This window comes from Pleurodeles waltl, chromosome 9 (assembly GCF_031143425.1).
Source record: "Pleurodeles waltl isolate 20211129_DDA chromosome 9, aPleWal1.hap1.20221129, whole genome shotgun sequence".
NCBI lineage: Eukaryota > Metazoa > Chordata > Amphibia > Caudata > Salamandridae > Pleurodeles > Pleurodeles waltl.
The window spans coordinates 28,130,403-28,150,038 of record NC_090448.1 but is presented as its reverse complement, the minus strand read 5'-3'; the positions used below and the strand labels follow the sequence as shown (position 1 = coordinate 28,150,038).

At 44.3% G+C, this 19,636-nt stretch overlaps 1 protein-coding gene across 4 annotated transcripts in view; it reads right to left on the bottom strand.

Annotated features, from left to right (window-relative positions):
* Positions 1 to 588: 588 nt before the first annotated feature.
* USP19 (ubiquitin specific peptidase 19) overlaps positions 589 to 19,636 on the bottom strand; it is a 458,230-nt gene continuing 439,182 nt past the window's right edge. For all 4 annotated transcript variants that reach the window (XM_069206188.1, XM_069206190.1, XM_069206191.1 and 1 more), the window contains one exon: positions 589 to 2,160. In XM_069206188.1, coding sequence (XP_069062289.1) covers positions 2,026 to 2,160 — 135 coding nt within the window. In that variant the 3' untranslated portion in view covers positions 589 to 2,025. The remainder of the gene's footprint in view (positions 2,161 to 19,636) is intronic.

The window sequence follows — 19,636 nt, the reverse complement described above, 5'->3', positions numbered from 1 at the left end:
AAACTGGACGTGAGCTAAGTAACATAATACGACTGACCATATTACAATGGTTTGGGGCAATAGGAACTCGCTGTACACGAGAGTGGTGCTGGTTTAGGTCAGATCACAGCTACCTGAAAGTAGCCACAGACCAGATATCAATTGTGTAAACACAACAACATGGTCTAAAATTTCCTGAACTGTGAAACCCAAAAATGAATTGCTGAGACTTAGGAGAACGGATTCCAAGAAACTGCCACAATTAAAAAAGAAAAGAATGAAAAGGGCCTATTATAATGTCATAGTTGGCTGTGTGGAAACACTGACAATTGCTCCCTAATGCATTTAATGGAAGCCATGAATAGTGGGGGATATTTTTATCTGCTGAGGTTCAGACTAAAGCGATTTCAAGTCCTGCATGCATCAATAATCCAGTGCTTAAGTGCCCCTGCCTGTAAACAGACTTTGGCAGACTTTTAGCAGCTGAACGAGAAGAAAACACATTTTTTTATCAAGCAGTGAATTGAGAAACAAATAGAAGTAGAGTAAAATTTGTTGAAAAAAAACATTTTTGTTAATTTATATGATTTAAGAACGGTTCTCCGGCCATTTTTAGAATCTGACAACCATTTTATTACTTTAAATTAAACTGGTGTGTCACAACCAGAGATGCACATTATCTGTAAGACAAAATGCATGCACATATCCCGTGTCAAACTCCTCCACAATGCTGCATCATTTCCTTCCAGGAGACCATATAGTATTTGCTATCATGTCTCATATGGAATATTTTGAGGTAACTGCTGAACTCTGGCTGCTGGTACAAGGAAAAGACCACCATCGTTGCCACCAGCCAAATGAAGATGAAGCTTTCAATTCTTGGCTGAGGGCCTGGGTATCTGCTGTCGCCTCTTTACTCTAGCATGGTCTCTTTGACAAGGCAGTAAAGCCTGCAACAGACCATCCGCGTGGTGGTGCATCATCGTTGCAGTCTGCAAGGCAGGTGCAGCACGGTCCGACAGCTGACTGGGCTGCAGCACGCGATGACTCCATGGTTGGTTCATACCTCATTGACAACCTCCTTCAGATGAAAACAAAAGATCATCACACAGCAGCACAACTTCCATTAGTGCCAGGCTCCAAAAGGAAAAATAATCTCACTTTGCAGATAGCAGGATACACTCCCAGCTTGACCGACATTTACCACAACTAGGAAACAAACTTTTGAGGTTACTCCTCAGCAATTAGCAACAGGTCCTTCAAGGAACCACCATCTCGCCCCATTTCATTGAACGCCAGTTGGTCTGTTGCATGTCTGTAGTGCTTTTAACATAGTGCAATTGCCGTTAGCTCAATGCCATGATTTCCCACTCTTTCTCGCCTTGATTTTGCCAGGAGAACAAGAATGCAGGGCAGATTGTTTGCAATCTGTCTCAGACATTCAGCACTGTCCCTTGCATTGCACTCAATCTGGAGAGAGCAACGTGTGGGAGCAAAGTCAAGGAGCACCAAACGGTCCAAGCAGTTCCTGCATCGTGAATTCAGTGACCGCTCACAAAGTCAATGATCCAATTTACTCGGTTATGCTCTCTCCTCATAAAGATCACGCAGAAGCACCAATGGCAGAAGAGAACACAAACAAAAAACGGAGAAACAGCAATGCCACTGATTCCATGGATACTGGGAGCTTCCAATGCAACGGTGATGGGTGGACAGGACGAAGGCATTGCGCGCTCTCTTGAAGTGTATCCACGGGATGAAACTGGGAAGGTGAGGCAGAGAAAAAAAGCAAACCATCCACTCCAGAGTGGATGGCAAACAAGGTGCTTGGGTGCTCTTAATGACAGAGTATAGGTCAATATATTTTACAATGCAGTGCCGCCCCAACTCTGAAACAGGACAGGTCTGTGCGCATTGGAAACAGCTGAAGTCTTGCGAAGGGAAGAAAACAAAAACCAAACAGTCCAAACTTCTATGTACAACTGTCCCAAACTGTGCCACTCCGGATCAAAGCGAATTCCTACAAACAGCATCCCCGTTGCCTTTTCAGTCAACTTCCTCCATGTTGCTGTAAGGGGGATCTGGGTCTGCGGTATGGGAGAAGGGACCAGGGACACCCTCTTCCTGCACAGGGGGTCCCTCCGGGTTTAAGCCTGGTACGAATGGCACCTGCCCGACACCCTGCAACCAGAAGACGCCAGATGTTAGTCAAAAATGTCCACATGTTTTTCAATAAAATTACATACTGCTGAAAATGCACATATATTTTTACAGCTGTATTTTCTTCCTAACGGAGGTTCAAACAACCTAACGGAATAAAGTAAAAACACTGAAAATACAAACTAATGGAGAAGCAAACAGAAGAAGTGAGGTTCACAAAGTCTCAATATTAGACGAACATCTTGTCTTTGAGGGGGCTTTACATATGTCGGTGGAAATGTCTCGGAGAAGCAAACAGAGACCACCATGAGGCCCGCAGAGAACAGCCACTGATGAACTATAGAGCCTCCCTTTACAAAGACGTCTTCCATGAACCATGGATTAACTATTACTTTAAGAATAGGCTATATCTTATCTTGCAAAAACATTATCTACTGACTTGACACACAGTGACCACTGAAGCAATCGTACACTTACATGTCTTGATAGCAAATGTCACTCTCACACACACACAGTTATTGGATACGAAGTTTATTGCAGCTTTATTGAAAAGACACATTTGACCACTTACCCGTTAAAGCCTCAATCAGAGTACGAAGAAAGGCCTTCAGTTTGTATGTGGCCCTGTCCCGCGACCACCACAGAGTATCTCATGCAATGCATGCCGTATGCCATTAAACGGCACAGTGTGATTCAAGATGTGTGGAAGGTGTGATCTACACACGCCTCAGGTGAAGCTGATTTACTTCAGGGGTACACAACAAAGAGTTCATGGGGGTATTAAGCAGGATCTCAACACAAAAGCGAGTTACTGAATGTACTTTCAGCTGGTGGTTCAACTGCATTTAAATCTTCGCTTTAATCATTACCCCAACCAGAAACTAATTGAATAGCAAATAATTTTATACTGTAAGTGTTACTTCTGTCGGAATAAAATTGTGTTTGTGGAACAGGACTTCACCGTTAGGAAAAAAAAAAAAAAACACCAGGGAGAGGCTTGGGTCCACCACTGTCAAGGAATACCACGTGCAGAGCTTTATAGACAACAGAAGTCCATTTGTACCTTCTCTGGGACATGGATGGAAGCCCTGCAGATGGCAGTCGATGGGAGGTATGAAAAGGGAGCTCTGGGCACAGAATGTTACTGTAGGTGAGACATTATATTCCAGATGCTGCTAGAAGCGAGTTAGAGACACCGACCCTCAACCTAGTGAAGCGGCAAGAACGTCTTCCACCTGCAGTCGCTATCAACCACCAATGAAGGACAAACCAAAGTGAAAATCAATATACAGTTCCCTCAGAGCACTTTAATACAGACTGGTAGAACATCTGCACGTGAGATGATTCAGACCAGCACTAACTCTGGAAATGAGAATAATCTGCATCCTAGGGGGTAACAGGAAAGATGGAGCACAAGTGTGGGTGCAGGGCTGCAAAGGTAAAAAAAGGACGCTTCTAGAACATTCGGTAACCCTTCTCTTACAGTCAAAGAAAGTATAGACTAGTATTTTTCTTCTAAAGTACTTTTTTTTCTTTCTCAGAATCCTATATTTTTAAACATGCAGGAGGTAAAATCTGATGTACCTTTCGAAAAAAATATATTTAACAAAAGATTTCCAGTGGATCCGCCCTAAAGGTTTGCAAGATGCGCTCCGGCAACTCGTAACAATTCTTAATACTTTGATGCTGGCATGGGGTGTGCCCTTGGGTCAGGACTAGTTGTGTGCCATGCTAGCGCCATTGTGGCTACCTCCCAGGCGCCTTCAGAATGGCCTCTATCAGCAAATTATGTTAAAGGAAAAGGGACGAGTTGAGTTACTTCCTCTATACAGTTTTAGTAATTTTATATACATCTTAATTTTGCAACATACATGTTTGTATGCCATTGCACTCCAGATAAAGTGATATACATTGTTAAAACCAGTCTTTCAAAAATGGCAACTAAATATAAATGCCTGGAACGAAAGAAACTGGGGTCACTGGTGCCAGCACATGGATCCTCGTCTATGCAGATGTCATTATCTGCGTCTGAGAGGGCTTTTCATTATGTCAACTAGCACTACCTAGTGCTTTGCTATCGCAGCAAACAAAAAACAAACAAAACAAACTCGGGATGAGCTTGGGCCTGGAAGGGTTAAGGTAAGAAATCTGTGGGAGCACGCATTTATAAGAAAAATGTATTTAACAAAAAAAAAAAAATCAGGGTACCAATATTTATATCAATAACATGATCGAAGCTAAAAACATTTCCATTGGTTACATCTGCACCCACCTCTCAATATAACCGAGTCCAACATTTACAACCAGAAAGATTTAGACCTGCCACTGACCACATTACTCAATTACCATTGCTTCATTTTCGCCTCATGCACTGCGGTCGTAAAATGGATTACGCCATGGACAGTGTATCAAAATCACTGCTTCATACATATAGTTGTGTACCTTTATGCCATAGAGCCTTCATCAGAACCAACAGATGACAACTGGCTTGCTGGTGGCAGCTAAGCTCTGCACAGGATTCTTGTGAACAAATTCTGAATAAGAACATGGCATCAATCCTGAAAACATATACAAGCCAACACACTGCATGAAGTGCCATTCGGAGATGTGCTTGGCAGATGGATATATGTAGGTGAAAGCCAGAAAGGCCTCCTCAGTCCTGAAAAAGATGCATGGGAAGATGTACCCGAGACTATAGGAGACCTCTAATGAATATGGGTAGATGGACAGAAGGTGGCTTCTTAGAAATGTTCAAACATGATCTGATACTCAAGTCCTTCAATCTTGTAATCAAGGGCCCTAGTGTAAGGCACCACTTTGTCAGGATAGATGGAAATACAGGTCAGCTTAGAGGATAATGCCTGCAGCTCACTTACCCTACGGGCACAAGCAAAGGGCACAAGGAAGGCTGTTTTTAAAGTCAAAAGTCTGAGAGGACAATTGTGGAGAGGCTCAAAAGGAGCGCACATTAGGAATGTCAGAACCAAATTCAAATCCCACTGGGGCATGATGAATGGGGATTGAGGAAACATATTGGTAAGACCCTTAAGGAACCTACTCACAAAAGGAGACTGAAATAAAGAGGGTTGGTCAGGTAACCTCCGAAATGCGGAGAGCAGACAAATAAACTTTGACCAAAAAACCTTAACCAAAGCAGAGCCCTGCTGGGCCAAAGAAAGTATGAACAAGAGGACCTCAGAAAGAGGGGCAGAGATATTAGGGGGGGCGGAGGGGTCAGATGTCAGACCTGTCGGTACACCACGCCACAAATTTGTTCCAATGACAGGTTAATACCGTTTTGGTGGAGGGATGCCTGGCTGCCAAGTTAACGTTACAGACTTCTGGTGAAAGATCAGCCGCTCAATCTACACGCAAGAAGGCTGAGACTGGACATGTTCGAGTGGCGAACCCTCCCCTGCTGCTGCGACAGAAGATCTTTCCAAAGGGGCAGTCTGATCAGTGGACCAAAGGCCATGATCAACAGTTTGGGATGCAAGAGTCTCCGTGCCCAGTCCAGAGCCACAAGGATTACCTGGGCCCGGTCGTTCTTGATCTTCTTGAGAACTCTGGTCAGAAAGGCATACAGGAGGCCTGATCTCCACTTGAGACGAAAAGCCTCACCAAGGGAGTGCTGCCTTGGAAACGCCAATGTGCAAAACTGCTGACATTGTGTGTTCTCTGTGGCGGCGAACAGATCTGACCAAGACTCTCCCCACTGCTCAAAGAGACCTTGCACCACCTCCAGATGGAGATGCCATTCACGATCCACCAGGCATTGTCGACTGAGTTCCTCCACTCTGGTGTTCAGAGAGTCCGTCAGGTATTGTACCACAAGGGAAATAACTTGATGTTCCAGCCATGACCAGAGGCTCAGAGCCTCCTGACAAAGGGCCCACGACCCCACGCCACCCTGCTTGTTGTACACTACATGGTGGTGATGTTGTCCGTGAACACATGCACTACCTTCCCTTTGAGAGAGGGAAGAAATCCTTTCAAAGTCAGAATGATCGCCTGGAACTCTAACCGGCTGATGTGGAGTCCGGGCTCCACTGAAGACCAGATGCCTCTGATCTCCACCACTCCCAGATGGCCGCCCCATCCCAGGTGTGACGCATCTGTCACTACTGTCAGATCTCGTTGGGGAAGGGAGAGGGATCTGAATCTGACCCAATCGCAGTTCATTAGCCACCACAACAGATCTTGTGCAGTTCCCTCCGAGATCTGGATGAAGTCGGAGCGATTCCCCTGATGCTGCGCACACTGGAACTTCAGGTCCCACTGCAGAGCCTGCATATGCCATCTAGCTCGATTGACCAACAGGATGCTGCAGGCCATGAGGACCAGCAGCCTCAGTAAGTCTCACTGAAATCCAGGATACTGGCTAAAACATTGGTATCATAGCCTGAATATCCTGGACTCGCTGTTGGAATCTGCACTGTGTCTAGAACAGCTCCAATGAAAGGGAAAGTCTGAGAGGGAGTCAGGTGTGACTTCTCCACCTTTACAGTGAACCCCAGCGAATACAGGAGGTCCGCCATAGTCTGAAGATGGGAGACAACAGCCTGGAGCGAGCCCACCTTCAACAGCCAGTCGTCGAGGTAGGGGAAGACTGAAACCCCTGACCTGCTCACATGAGCTGGGACCACCGCCATCACCTTGATGAACACTCTAGGGGCACTGGTAAGCCTAAATTGGAGCACAGATTGCTGGCTCCCTGATCCAAGAGGTCGGTGGATCCCATGTCCCCAGCCACGCAGAGGCTGGGCAGGATGCGCAGCAAGGTGGTTGGAGTGAAAGGGACGTGGTGGGGTGCCCCTTCCATAGCCACGAAAGGGGCAAAAAGCAGACTGAAGGGGCGAGGGGCAGCTGCGAGGCCCAAGGACCTGGCAGTAACATGAGACTCTTTAAAGAGCTAGACCGTTGAGTCTGCTTTGTCTCCGAAGAAAAGGGTGCTATCAAAGGGCATATACATAAGGGTAGACTTGACATCCCCCGAACAGCCAGATGTTCTCAACCAGGCGTGGCGACTCAAGGCCACCGTTGATGCAACTGCCCTGCCTAATGGGTCGGTCGTGTGAAGCCCACATCTAACTGTGAACTTCCCTGTGTCCCTCGCAACTGCTTGGGAGAGCATGGCCCGGGCCTCCTCAGAGTCCTGTGGGAGCACTTGCTCAACCCTGTCCCATAAAGTATGGGTGTAACAGCCCAAAAGTCATGCGGTGTTCAAGGACCACAATGCCAGGGTGGAGAAAGCAAACAGTCTTCCCAGGTTGGCCCAGGCTCTTGGATCCCCTATCCAGGTGTGTGGAAGGGAATGCACCAAGGGACACAGAGACTTGGATAGCCAAGCTCCAAAGTGTGGGGTGTTGCATCAGGAACGCTGGATCATTTGGAGCAGGCCTATGGCGGCAGACGATTGCCCTGTTCACAGAAGCCTGTGTGCTGGGATTGGACCAGGCAATCAGAAGGACATCAGTAAGGGTTTCATTAAAGGGAAAAAGGGCTTCAGAGGAGGAAGCCCCAGGCTGAAGCACCTGTCAGGAGGTTAGTCCTGACTGCCACCGAAGGTAGCTCGAGGTCCAGGACCTTGCGCGCTTTTCACACCATCATTGAATAGGACGTTCTCCCCTCTGTAGCCACGGTAGGCGTGAGAAAGAATGCCAGTGTGTGGGGAAGTATCCAACCCACAGGCCTCACCCAGGTCCATATGCCAGTCCTTAGGGTCTTGGAGTAGGTATTGTAAAGAGTCCAGTGACTACTCCCACCCCTCACCGTACCCCAACCCATAATATTAAGGGCCAAGATCAAACATGGGGGTAAGGCCCCTTCAGAAGTCAGAATCGCAGATCCGGCCCTGTGCCGGGAGTCGGCAATAAGGATGGGGTTGACACCACCCGGGAGCACATGTGGCATTGGGAACATCAATGTCAGAACTAGCGTCGGCGAAGGTCGAGGTGGTATGACCGATGCTGGTTCGGATCCAGGAAACCCCCTGAAGCAAAGTTTGAATCTGCCGGTGTGGAACTCAAGGGGGCCCCTGCTGACCACACAAGGCCTGAAGACACTTTAGAGGAGTTGGTCTACCCAAAGATGAGTGACATGTCCTCATAAAACTAAGTTGGGCAGGGGTTGCTACAGCCCCCAGAAACTTGGGGACGCACGGAGCCAACCCAGATGCAGGCTCTGAGGACGGAGGCCTAGAGCGACGGCGCTACCTTTCCCTCATCTCATGGTCCGATGGATGGGGTGAAGTAGAATAATTTTTTTTCTTTTTCAACTTCTTTTTGTGCCTCAACTTACCAGCTCATCCCGAGTACGTGGAGTCAGACGAAGATGAAGGGGTGCACCACAACCATCCCCAGGACCATCCTCTCAACCGAGATCAGGAGAGAAGCAGAGCCGAGTGCATGGCCACAAGCAGCCTTAGGGACTCTATCCTCAAAGCTTTAATATTCATGGCCCAGCACTCTGAACTCGACTTCAGCTCATGGTCGCGCTCCAGACACCACAAGCACACGAGGTGCTGATCTGTCATGGACATTGCCCGATGACAGGATCAACAGGGCTTGAACCCGGTTTTACGTGAAGCCATCCTTGATGAAGCAGGAGTGCAGACACTCAAAAATCTTCGATAAAAAATCAGAAAAGACCAGTCAAAAGCTGACTGAGGGGTAGCTCTTTTTCGGATCAGAGCTGGCTGGTATGAAAAAAAAACAAAAAAACAAAAAACAACATCAGCGTGCCCGAGTGGAGCCTATATAGGAGCCAGGAAGTCATGTCACGCATTACGCAGGCGACGGACACAAAGCCAACCAATGCCACCTGATGGCACGCAGGGGTACTGCTCGACAAAAATCTCTGCATCCAAACTGACATTTGGGGGAAATTCTAAGGTAAGAAATCTGCAACTAGAAGTCTCTATCAGATAAGATGAATACTGCCAAACCCAAAGTGCATTTTTTTCCTATATGGAAGTCCTGATCAATTAGGAAATAGTAGAGTGTCCTGCTCTTGGGATTGTCTGCAACAAATGTAGGAAATAGGGACATTTTGCTAAGTGGTGTAGACATTTGTAAGTAAGAGGAACAGTGAATGGGGCGTTCTCAGAAGGTGAAGAAGTCATTTTTCAAATCAGAGATGAAGGTAACACTGTTCCAAAAGTCAGTGTGAACATCCCACAGATAAAGGCTCCATAAATAAGGTAACTTATCATGATGATGGGGTACAGTACACATATATCATTGATTTCAGACCATGATTGTGCACGTTTGTTTGAAGGTAAAGTTGTGATGCATGACCCCCAATGTTTTTCCTTTAAGCTATGGTAGAAAAACCTATAGATTTAAGAAGATATTTTGATGCTTAAATCGAATATAGAGGTAATCACACTACTAAAAAGTTTTATGTACCAGTAAAAGGTGATACCAATGTACGTTGGCCTCATCAGAAATTATCGGGTATTTATGTTGATCCCAACTCATCCTCATAGGTATTAGTACACAAGGTGGAATCTCATGATATTTTTCCTGACATGCTGTTAAAGGAATTTCCTGATGTTTTCTCCAGCAAGGTTGGATATGTGAATGGGTACATACATTATATAGTTTTGAAAGCTAATGTTGCACCAGAGGTGTGCAGAGTAAGAATTATGGCCATGTCTTTACAACACAGCGTGAAGAAATAAACAGACAGAGTTTGTGAACAAGATATAATTGATCGTGCAGAAGCTAGCGTGGCTTGCGCCTATTGTGGTGGCCTCCAAGTCCAATGGAGATTAAGATTTGTGTATGTTTGAGACAACTGAATGAACGGGTGGGTAGATCATTTTCCACTGCTGAAAAAAAATAGAGATGATTTCCATGTTAGTTGGAGCTAAATACTTCACTACACTAGATTTAACTTCAGCATATTACCAGGTCAGGTAGACAGAGGACTCGAAAAAAAATCTCCTATGTTTCATTAGACCATTTATAACTTTTAGATTTAACTGTATGCATTTTGGGTTATGTGCCGTGGCTGCAGTTTTTTTTTTTTTTTTTTTTTAAAGAGATTAATGACAAACTAATTTGCACATTTGCTTCATGTGAAATTCTTCTAGCATGATGTTCTTATTTCCAAGAAATCTCTTGAGGATCACATGAACACAATCAGAGAGTTTCTGGAGCTTCTTAAAAACCAGGGCATAACATTTAAGAGTGAAAAATGCAAGTTTGGCTGTGAAGAAATTGAGTAATTGGGGCATGTGCTCTCAAATGAGAGGGTGTGTCCCATAGAAAAATTGGTAAAGAAGAATCTAGATGTGTCTTCTACTAGTAAGAAATAAGAGGTCCAAGTTTTTTGGGGTTTGGCGGAGTTTTACTCTTTTTTCGTTCAGTACTTTGCTGGAATTATTTTTGCTGCTTTAGTGTTATTGGGAAAAGGAGAATCTTTTGTGTGGAGTGAAGATTGTGAAAAGGAATATATTGCAGGTAAACAATGTTTGGCTGAAGCTTCATCCCTTAAAAGTTTTATTAATGGTTTGCCATGCTCTATTACCACTGATGCCAGTGTAAGAGGTTTAGGGGTTGTACTCAAGCAAAAGCAACATGTCCATGAAGTAACCATACCCTTTGCCTCTAGAAGTTAGGAGACAGAAAGCAGGTACTCTACTATAGAGAAAGAAGTGTTGGCTGTTTTCTGGGTCAACCACAAGTTCAAATAGTTGTTGCGGGGGACTAGTTTTTGATGCAAACTGATCATGAACCATTACATCCAGTTTTTGTCAATAAAGAGTTAGATTGTCTTTTGCAGATGGATAGTTGCTTTGCAAGGCTTTCACTTTGATGTCCAATACATACCTGGTGAGACCAATAAGGCTGCAGATTGTTTCTTTGGGTTGGTAAGCAAGTCGTCTGAGGAGAACGAGATCAGGAACACTTGGTGGAAGGACAAAGAACAAAGTGTGTGTTGTCACCATCGGGTTGTGTTTCACAAGAAGAATGGATATCAGAATTAGGTAAAGAAGTTTCTCTTAATGGGATTTGTCAGATGGCGGTGACTGGGAATTGTGGATGTATTTTTGAAGAGAATGAAAGATGGAGCAAGAAAGTCTTCCATGAACTTTTCATTAGAAGATGGGTTACTGTTCAGGGTTACTAGGCTTGTGGCTCCTGTGAGAGCCAAGATTCGAGAAATGACTTGCACTTCCTCATGAGACTGCACACCTTTATATTGGTAGCTAGGAATGGGTTTACAGACTGAACAATTTAGTGAATGAGTGTATTGACTGCAGAATTAGGGATGAGTCTAAGAAATGAAGAACTGCACCAATGGTTTGCTGAAAGCTTCTGGAATGTGCCTGGGAGGAGGTAGTATTTGACATATTGGGGCCTTTGCTTTCTAGAAGGAATAGTCTGTAATTATTTGTGCTCATGGATATGTATTCAAAACAGCATGAAGTAAGGACTGTACATGATATTTCGACAACCTCTATTATTAAGTTTCTATCAGATGTTTTTTCCAGTGAATGTAACTCAAAAGTGTATTTTAACTGATAATGAGATGTTACTAGCAAGCTCGACTACGGCAACGCCGGCACTTCAACTAGGAACATCAAAAAACTTCAACTCATCCAGAACGCCAACGCCAGACTCATTCTGGACCTCCCTCGCCGAGAACACATCTCCCGCCACTGGCAACGGGTTGAGAAGTGAATCACCTTCAAGCTTCTCACCCACACGTACAAAGTCATACACAACACAGGACCAGCCTATCTGAACTACTGCGTCTCCTTACACACCCCCGCCAGATCCCTCTGCTCCACCCAGATGGCCTGGACCACCGTCCCTCGCATCTGAAAAACCACTGCTGGAGGACGATCTTTCACCTACACTGCAGCAAAGAGCTGGAACAACCTCACCCTGCACCTCAAACAAAGCCTGTCGCTCACCATCTTCAGGTAGAACCTCAAAACATGGCTCTTTGGATGAGGCCCCTCCTCCCCCCCCCCCCCCTTCTTCCCCCCAGCGCCTCGAGATCCTCATGGGCGAGTAGCCGTGCTTTACAAATACTGATTGTTTGACTGATAGCTGAATGGAGAAGGCCATATCTGAGTTTTTGTTTGCCAGATGTATCACTCACAAGAAATGAGTTTTGTGCCACCACCAAACAAATGGCATGATTGAGAAGTTTAACAGGACAATGAAAGAGGCAATTCAGTGGTCATCCTGTACAGATGGATGCTGGAAGCGTGCAGTGGTGAATCATGTTCACCAATACCAATTCACTCCTCATTCCACGACTGGGGTAACTCCTTTTGAGTAGCCTTTTAAAAGAAAACCGTGTACAATGATTTGTCACACTTCAGTAAATGTGCTATAAAATTCTTCAGATGCTTTTGTACAGGAAAATGTTGTTAATCCGGCTTCTCTCAAAATGGAGAATGGACAAGTGTGGAATTTCAAAGATGTAGTGGTTGTAAGAACATAGTGGAATCTTCCTGGTTTTCCTGTTTTCCATTGTTCATTTTTTGTGATTGAAAGGAAGTTGAAGAATTTTTGGTTTCTTTTATGTTTTGAATATGTATTTTATAGTGTTGTCTGTAGCTTTGGGTTGTTGGGGGAGGTGTGTGGTACGGTCATATTAACTGGGATGTGCCCAAGCCTACTCCTCTTCTCGTCATTCCTTTCAGATTGTAATGGTTTGACTTGAGAGAGAAGTGTGGAGAGAGAGCCAGAGAGAAGCGTTCCTGGGAGGCTTGTTCAGGGGGTTGCTTTTTTATGAGAATAAATTCTTGACATGTGATTACCATTTCATGCCTGGAATTCTGTTCATTCGAGATAACTTACAACAAACATGCAATCTATGAGGCAGTAAACAATTATTTAGTGGTATGTTTGCTCTACTGGGGTAATAAAATGGAATTTGAGCTTTGCACTGTAGTAATAATTGTGTGTATGTGCGATTGATAGTACAACTGCTCTAAATACTATGAGTTATTGAGGTACATTTATTTTCACTGTCCCAGTACAAATACAAAAATCATTATGTTTTTGGTTAATAAGAATTAAAAAAATATAAATGAACTCTGAAAATGAGGGAAGAAATCCTGGGTGTACTGTGACACTGAACAGGAGAAGCAGCCGAGGTGAGAGAGTAGGTTAAGTAATGGAGATGGCATGGGCGATGCTGTTAGAAGAGGTTGTGTAGGGCACAGGGGCAGGGTCAACTTCAGCAAAGGGAAGAAAGATGAGGCAAAGTGATCACCCTTGAAATTAGGAAAAAGAAGGAGGTGGTACTGGATCCAAATGCCATTGGAGAGTGCATAAAAGACAGAACAGAAGGTGGAAGAGGCTGTAAAAGTAAATGGGCATCTTGGGAGAAGGAACCTACCTTGAAATTGAAAGGGCGGACTAAAAGCAAATTGTTGGGACAAGGGGAGTTGGGCTGTAAGCCCCAATCTCTGGAGCACCTTGCCCGAGTCCCTGAGAAGCTGCCCATCTTTCAGAAAAATGTGAAAACTCAGATGTTCTAATATTGTTTCATTTAGCTACCTACTACCTTAATGCCAAAGCGCTGGGACGCCGTATTTGGGTAGATATGCGCTATACAAGTCTTTTATAATAATAAGCAGCCCAAGACAAAAATACATAAAAATATGCAAAAACAATAGTGCCACAGAGCATTTTTCAAGTAGAAGGGCAATCACTTGGTTGGGTTTGGTCAGCCTGGTGCACGTCATCCACAATGAAAATAATGGGAAAACCAGTTCAACAGTTTATCCTTAAAAATCACATGCTGCCTCATAGAATTCATCAGATTTTCTTTGGGAAGGAGGGCTAAAGGACAAGTTGACCAATGGAACATATTGGAACCAGTGACAGCTAGCGGCATTTGGCCTCCTGACACAATATTAACATAAGATAAGCCACTCTCGTGAAATTCATACTGTGGCTTTAGTCCACGGACGTAGCACATAAAATGTGAGGAGACCCGGTGCTACACTCCGCTCACAAGTAAAAAAAAAAAAAAAAAAAAAAAAAAAGATCCTTAATTTTTTAACCTCATCACCCCATCTTGAATGTTCACCACAGACGTCTACTGTAGGTGCTAAAGGTCCATCGTTTAACTGAACAGGATTTAGAGGACTCCCTGGCCAAAGCTGGCCATAACTGTTAGGTGAAAATACACACAGTGAAACTTTCTGGACATGCGCTGGTCGTTTTTAGGTAAAAAATTAACTGCCCTTTGGCATTCGATCAGTGCATCATCTGCCTTCCTTTGTTTTGGATAGGTGGTGATGTACTGTTGATCTGATGAGAAAAAAGTTCTTAATTTTTTAGATCACAAATTTGATTTCATAAGGCACTTGTAAACCCTAAACATTCCCTTGACTGGTGCGGATTAAATACAACTGGTTGCATCCAGAACAAGACACCCTCCTTCACCTAACAAAGAGGAGGTAGGATCTAAAGTTGAACATAAAAGTTATCAGGATTTCTAAAAACAACTTCATCTCTCTTTCTGGTGCCTTGGACGTCTTGGCTTAGTCTAATACTGAATACGTTAAAGTCTACCAAGATATTTATAACTGAATAGTTCATTCTTCTTGTGATGTACATCAGACCTTACCATCACATTTGAAGAAAGCATATTTTATAAAGTTCCTTTTGCAGGATAGAATTGGAATAAATTAGTATTTTCCTACATATTTTGTTTTACAACAAAAATCCAACAATGCATGATCTTATACTTTGTTGAAGTTTCTCAGTCATTTGCAGGGCACAACACACAAACATGAGTTGTGCTCAACATAACCATTAACACGGAGAAAGAGCATTAATTTACACCTTTCTTGTGGAGCCGTCAGAGAAGAAAACTGGATGGAAAAAACTCTTGCTGAAGAAGAGGAACTTGCTTCTGTACCTCTGTGACGTACCATGACCCGCATGAGAGGCTGAAGGCACAAAGAGGGCAAACACTCCAGACGATTAAAAAAAGGGGACCAGAGCAGCAGGAATGTGTCCTTGGGGTCTGCTCGTTTCAACCAACCTTCGTTAAACAGACTCCCTTCCATTATGAACTGCTTATCCATCAATCTTTTGGATTGAATTCAGGTTTACAACTGAATCTATTGTATTCAGTTTTAGTTTGGAGCAAGAAAATTGTTGTGGAGAAAAGATTTTGGGTGTATAAAAGAATGCAGAAAGGCTCCATTGCCTAACATTTGGCTGCTCTTATGAGAAATTACCAGCTGAAGATGCTTACAGGTGTTCTGTAGAAATATTCTTTAGTAGTCTCACATCTGTGGTTAGTTATATCCTATTGTCCAACACCCCCTTTTATGTCCTCGTGCTGAGAAAGCTGAAGGCGACCCACATTACTGCTTGCATCTCAGTGAGCCTTCTCATGGCAACTCAGGTCCTTTCGTTTCCTCACACAGGAAGGAAATAACTAAGATGATAGTCATTCTCTTATCCACCTCATTGTCTACCTCCTCTTTTAGTTCTCTGGATATTACACCTTTGCACCTGCAAGCTTTACTGATAATGTTATTGGGGACACATAGGAAAAGAAATGTATCCATGAAGATCCTCCAGGATCTACTGATCCAGTTTTTGAGTTTCCCAGTTAACGTGCCCAAAACATCAATAATTTAGGAGTGGGTCATCACCCTCACTAAGTACTTTATCATGCCTGCAACTACTAATTGTAATCTTCCTGAGGGTAAGTTGCACAAGGAACTTGTGTTGTGCAAAAAAGCACTGCCAATGAGCCCATTTTCTCCACAGCTTCATCGATGGACTGTACTCTTTTAGCTTTACCAGTAGCAGCCTCATTCAGGCCCCTTCAACTTCCTAAGAGAGATGAAGACTGTACAAAGCTACTTCCTTTAACAACGGAAAACTCTCTAGGGTAGGCATGAAAGTCTAATGAACAAAGGCTTATGCAGCACACAACTGTGTGCACTGCCCCTTTTTTCCTAAGAAAGCTTACGAAGACAAGGCAGGTGATTCTGCTGAACCATGCGCAACACATCTGTGTCAAAAAGTGAACTGGCTTACAAAGACATTATTACACTGTACTGTTACTCTGTGGAGCAGGCCAATGCTGCCTACCTTACTCCTTAAGTCACTCCAATTAGGGCGGAGCGGAGGAGCAGCCAAGCCAATGAATTTGGGAAAGGAAAGGCGATGAACGTAGGAGAATCTGGCCTTTGGGAAGAAATGGAGGGCTTGTGCTGGATGTGCATCGTGCAGGTCTGAGCAGGGGGAAGCGTCTGATGCAATGGTGGTGCCATCAAGATCACATGTACATATCACACCTGGAACTCTCAAGCCCAGCCTCAGCACCCTGCCACATCCTCTCACAAAGTTTCAGCCTCAAGGGACTAAAACCATCAATTCTATCATTTGTTCTGTAGACATGGACAATAAGGAGAAAAACAATTTACTTATTTGGGTATCAATTACAAAGAAACAAGGAGATGTGGTTGGAGTAGCTGCATCACATACTGATATGGGACACTATAGTTGTAGAGGTGTTATTATAGTCTTTGGTGTTTCCTTTACTCGCAGACTTTGCAATAAACTTTATTTAGTTTATTATTTTATTACATTGCTACTGTAAGCAGTAAGAACACAGTATCCATGCCTACAACTCAAACAGACAAGCTGAAGGTTGGAGTCCCAAACCAAAGGCTTCTGTGGTTATTGGCCTGAGCACAGGTGCAATACACACTGAAACTAAAGCTTGACCTGGAAGTGGAAGGTCATCCATGAGCGTTTGGGAATTGGGATAAGACAGGCAGCACAAAGCCTCCATCTTGCGTTGGAGAGTACCCTCCTCTGAGGCCAAAAGTGCCAAGAATGTGAAGAGCACAAGATGCCAGTGGTGCGGAAACTGGAGGCTGCGGACTCCCTAAGGATACTGAAGGATAAAGAGGACTCTTGACAATTGTGAGACGCTGAAAAGTTAAAGCAGAATCAACAGTGGAGAGATGAAAGTGTTGTGGGTCTTGCTTCAAAAGGCTCCTGTAGGGACGTGTTTTGTTTAGTTAACCAACAAGGTGAGCACAACACCGAGTAGTTAGTGATGTGCTCGCTGCTGAAAGAGAGAAGATCTAGGAAAGGAGGGAGCATGAGCCAGAAGATGGTGATATTATTGTGAATGTCTACACAACAAAACTCAAGACACCGTCTGAAATCCTAAGGGTTTACATCCACATAGACATCCAAACAATAACAAAAGTGATGCTTTTGATCAACTAAAAGAAGAGCAAACATTGCTTCAGTTTTTTGGGAGGAAGTCTCTATGATTGTTAGACGTGGGCAGGAATATGGAGCATTTTTTGAGTGAGCTGTGACGATTTCTAACTGAACAGGAAGATGCTCCTGCTCCAAGGATGATTTTAAAGCTGTGATACAGACATCACACAATCAGTTCTTTCTGAAATTGAGAGCTGAGGCTGGCAACCAGAAGGGTGTATGTCTTCTGCAGCTTTATACTTGCCAGAAGCATTTGTTATAGAATAATGCCAGACGAGAAACGATGGTGCAGAGGTCCAATGAAGAACTGAATATGCTGCTGAGGCATCATTTGTCACAAATATGTGGCAGAAGGGACTTTTGTACAACGATAACTATGGCCAGTACAAGTCAGCGGTGAGAGAGAGTCTATGTTAGAACACATTCATCCTGCTTTATGCAGCTCAAAAAATCTTTACTAATGAGGCCCATGCCGGAAATGGTAATTCTCTGTTCTTTGGTACTCTAAGCAGATCCAGAGGGGCCCGATCCGTAGCAATTTCAGGATAACCAAGTTCCAAGTAAATGAGTTCCACTTAGATTTACTGTAAATTTATTTGATGGGGCAATAAACAAAATCTGCCATGTATTTGCCCATCTTGGGTTTACAATGGACAACAATGTCCTATAAAAATGGCTCCAACCGCAATTACCAGAATGAGTTAACACTGTACCCAATGACTGTATAGTGTGACTCCAGGGGTCTGTGGAAGGAGAGTGGCACATTATGGATAATGTCAACTTTGAACTAAACAGCGATAACTAATGTCCTGAAAATTTAGGGACAACAGTTCAATGGTTATGACGGCTTAGGATGCTCCATGGAATGGTTAATTCAAGGTCCTAATCAGGCTGATCTCCAGGATTACCAATGGACTAAAATGTGTGTTCACTGCATGTGATTGTTTTTCTTACGGTGAGCAAGAAGGTGGGCTGGAACTGGGAGTCTCGAGACAGAAGAACCCCAAAATAAAGTCACAAAGGATTGGGAAACTGCTCTACTTAACTACCCCTTATAACCTGGGTGGGGTAGTCATTGTAGACAACAACTGACCAGGAAAGGAGAGGGGGAAACTCCCTAGATTCAAAGGATGCCTGTGTCTCCTCTTCTTAACTCCAATCAGCCTATGTCGCTACAAAGCAAGCCTGTGATGACTTGCAGGGAGCCTTGAAATTCTGTCAAGGGTCTTCTGTCAACTACCTGCCTAGGTAACACTATATTGTAATAAAATCAAAATGGATCCCGAGGTTGCTAAGGCCCTCTGTGGCATGCACATAAGCGCTGCACAAGCTTAACTGTACACACGGGACACATTAATGCTCCTCAAAGATAGGTGAAGGACACGGCTAAAGGGACCTGTTAGGCCACTTTGAAAACTGAGAAGCCAGAAGGAGACTCCTCCCGGCATAAACAGGCAAAAAGGCCTGCTCTGCCACAATAAACAGTATTGATTCCATCCCTGTCACTCTTCCACAGCCCGGCGAGTCATTCAGAAAAGCGTGCACACATCTTGTACCACTCTAGACAACATTGCTGGACATTAACCATGACACAAATTAACTTTTAGTGCACATGCATGATTAGGTGCTGAGGTAGGGGCAAAAAGCTACAGCTTGTGGGGTGAATACTAAACAGGGGTGTACACTTTAAAGAACTATGCAGCGGACCTTTCTTCATCCCAAGAGGGTTCATATAGATTCTCAGACCAGAGGTGGCATCCTGATGGATGCTTTACAGACCCTGAGACATTGCCACATTAGAATTATCCTCAGGCGTCTGACTGGATACAGAAATGTTTTCGTGAGCAGTACCCCTGCGCGCCGGTAGGTGCTGTCGTTCGGCTTCACGTCATGTCGTCTACGCTAAAAGCGATTTTGCGGTGTCTATATAGGCGCCACCGCAGTGCGCTGTAAGTTTCTTTTTACGACTTTCCACGCGAGAAGAGCGGAACCATGAAGAACACTACCACTGTTTGAAAACTAGGGCCCTGAAAGGGAACAACCCTGTTCCTGGAAATCCATTCGCGTAGTGGCGAGGATGGGTGGCTTGGTAAGGAATCTGCGGCTAGATATAGTCTCTACCAGATAAGATGTTACCGAAGGTAAGTAACTTGTTTGTCTGATAGAGACTTCTAGCTGCAGATTACCTACCTTAGAATAGATACTCAAGCAATACCTCCCTGACCAAACCGGCGAAGTGCCCACCCTGACGG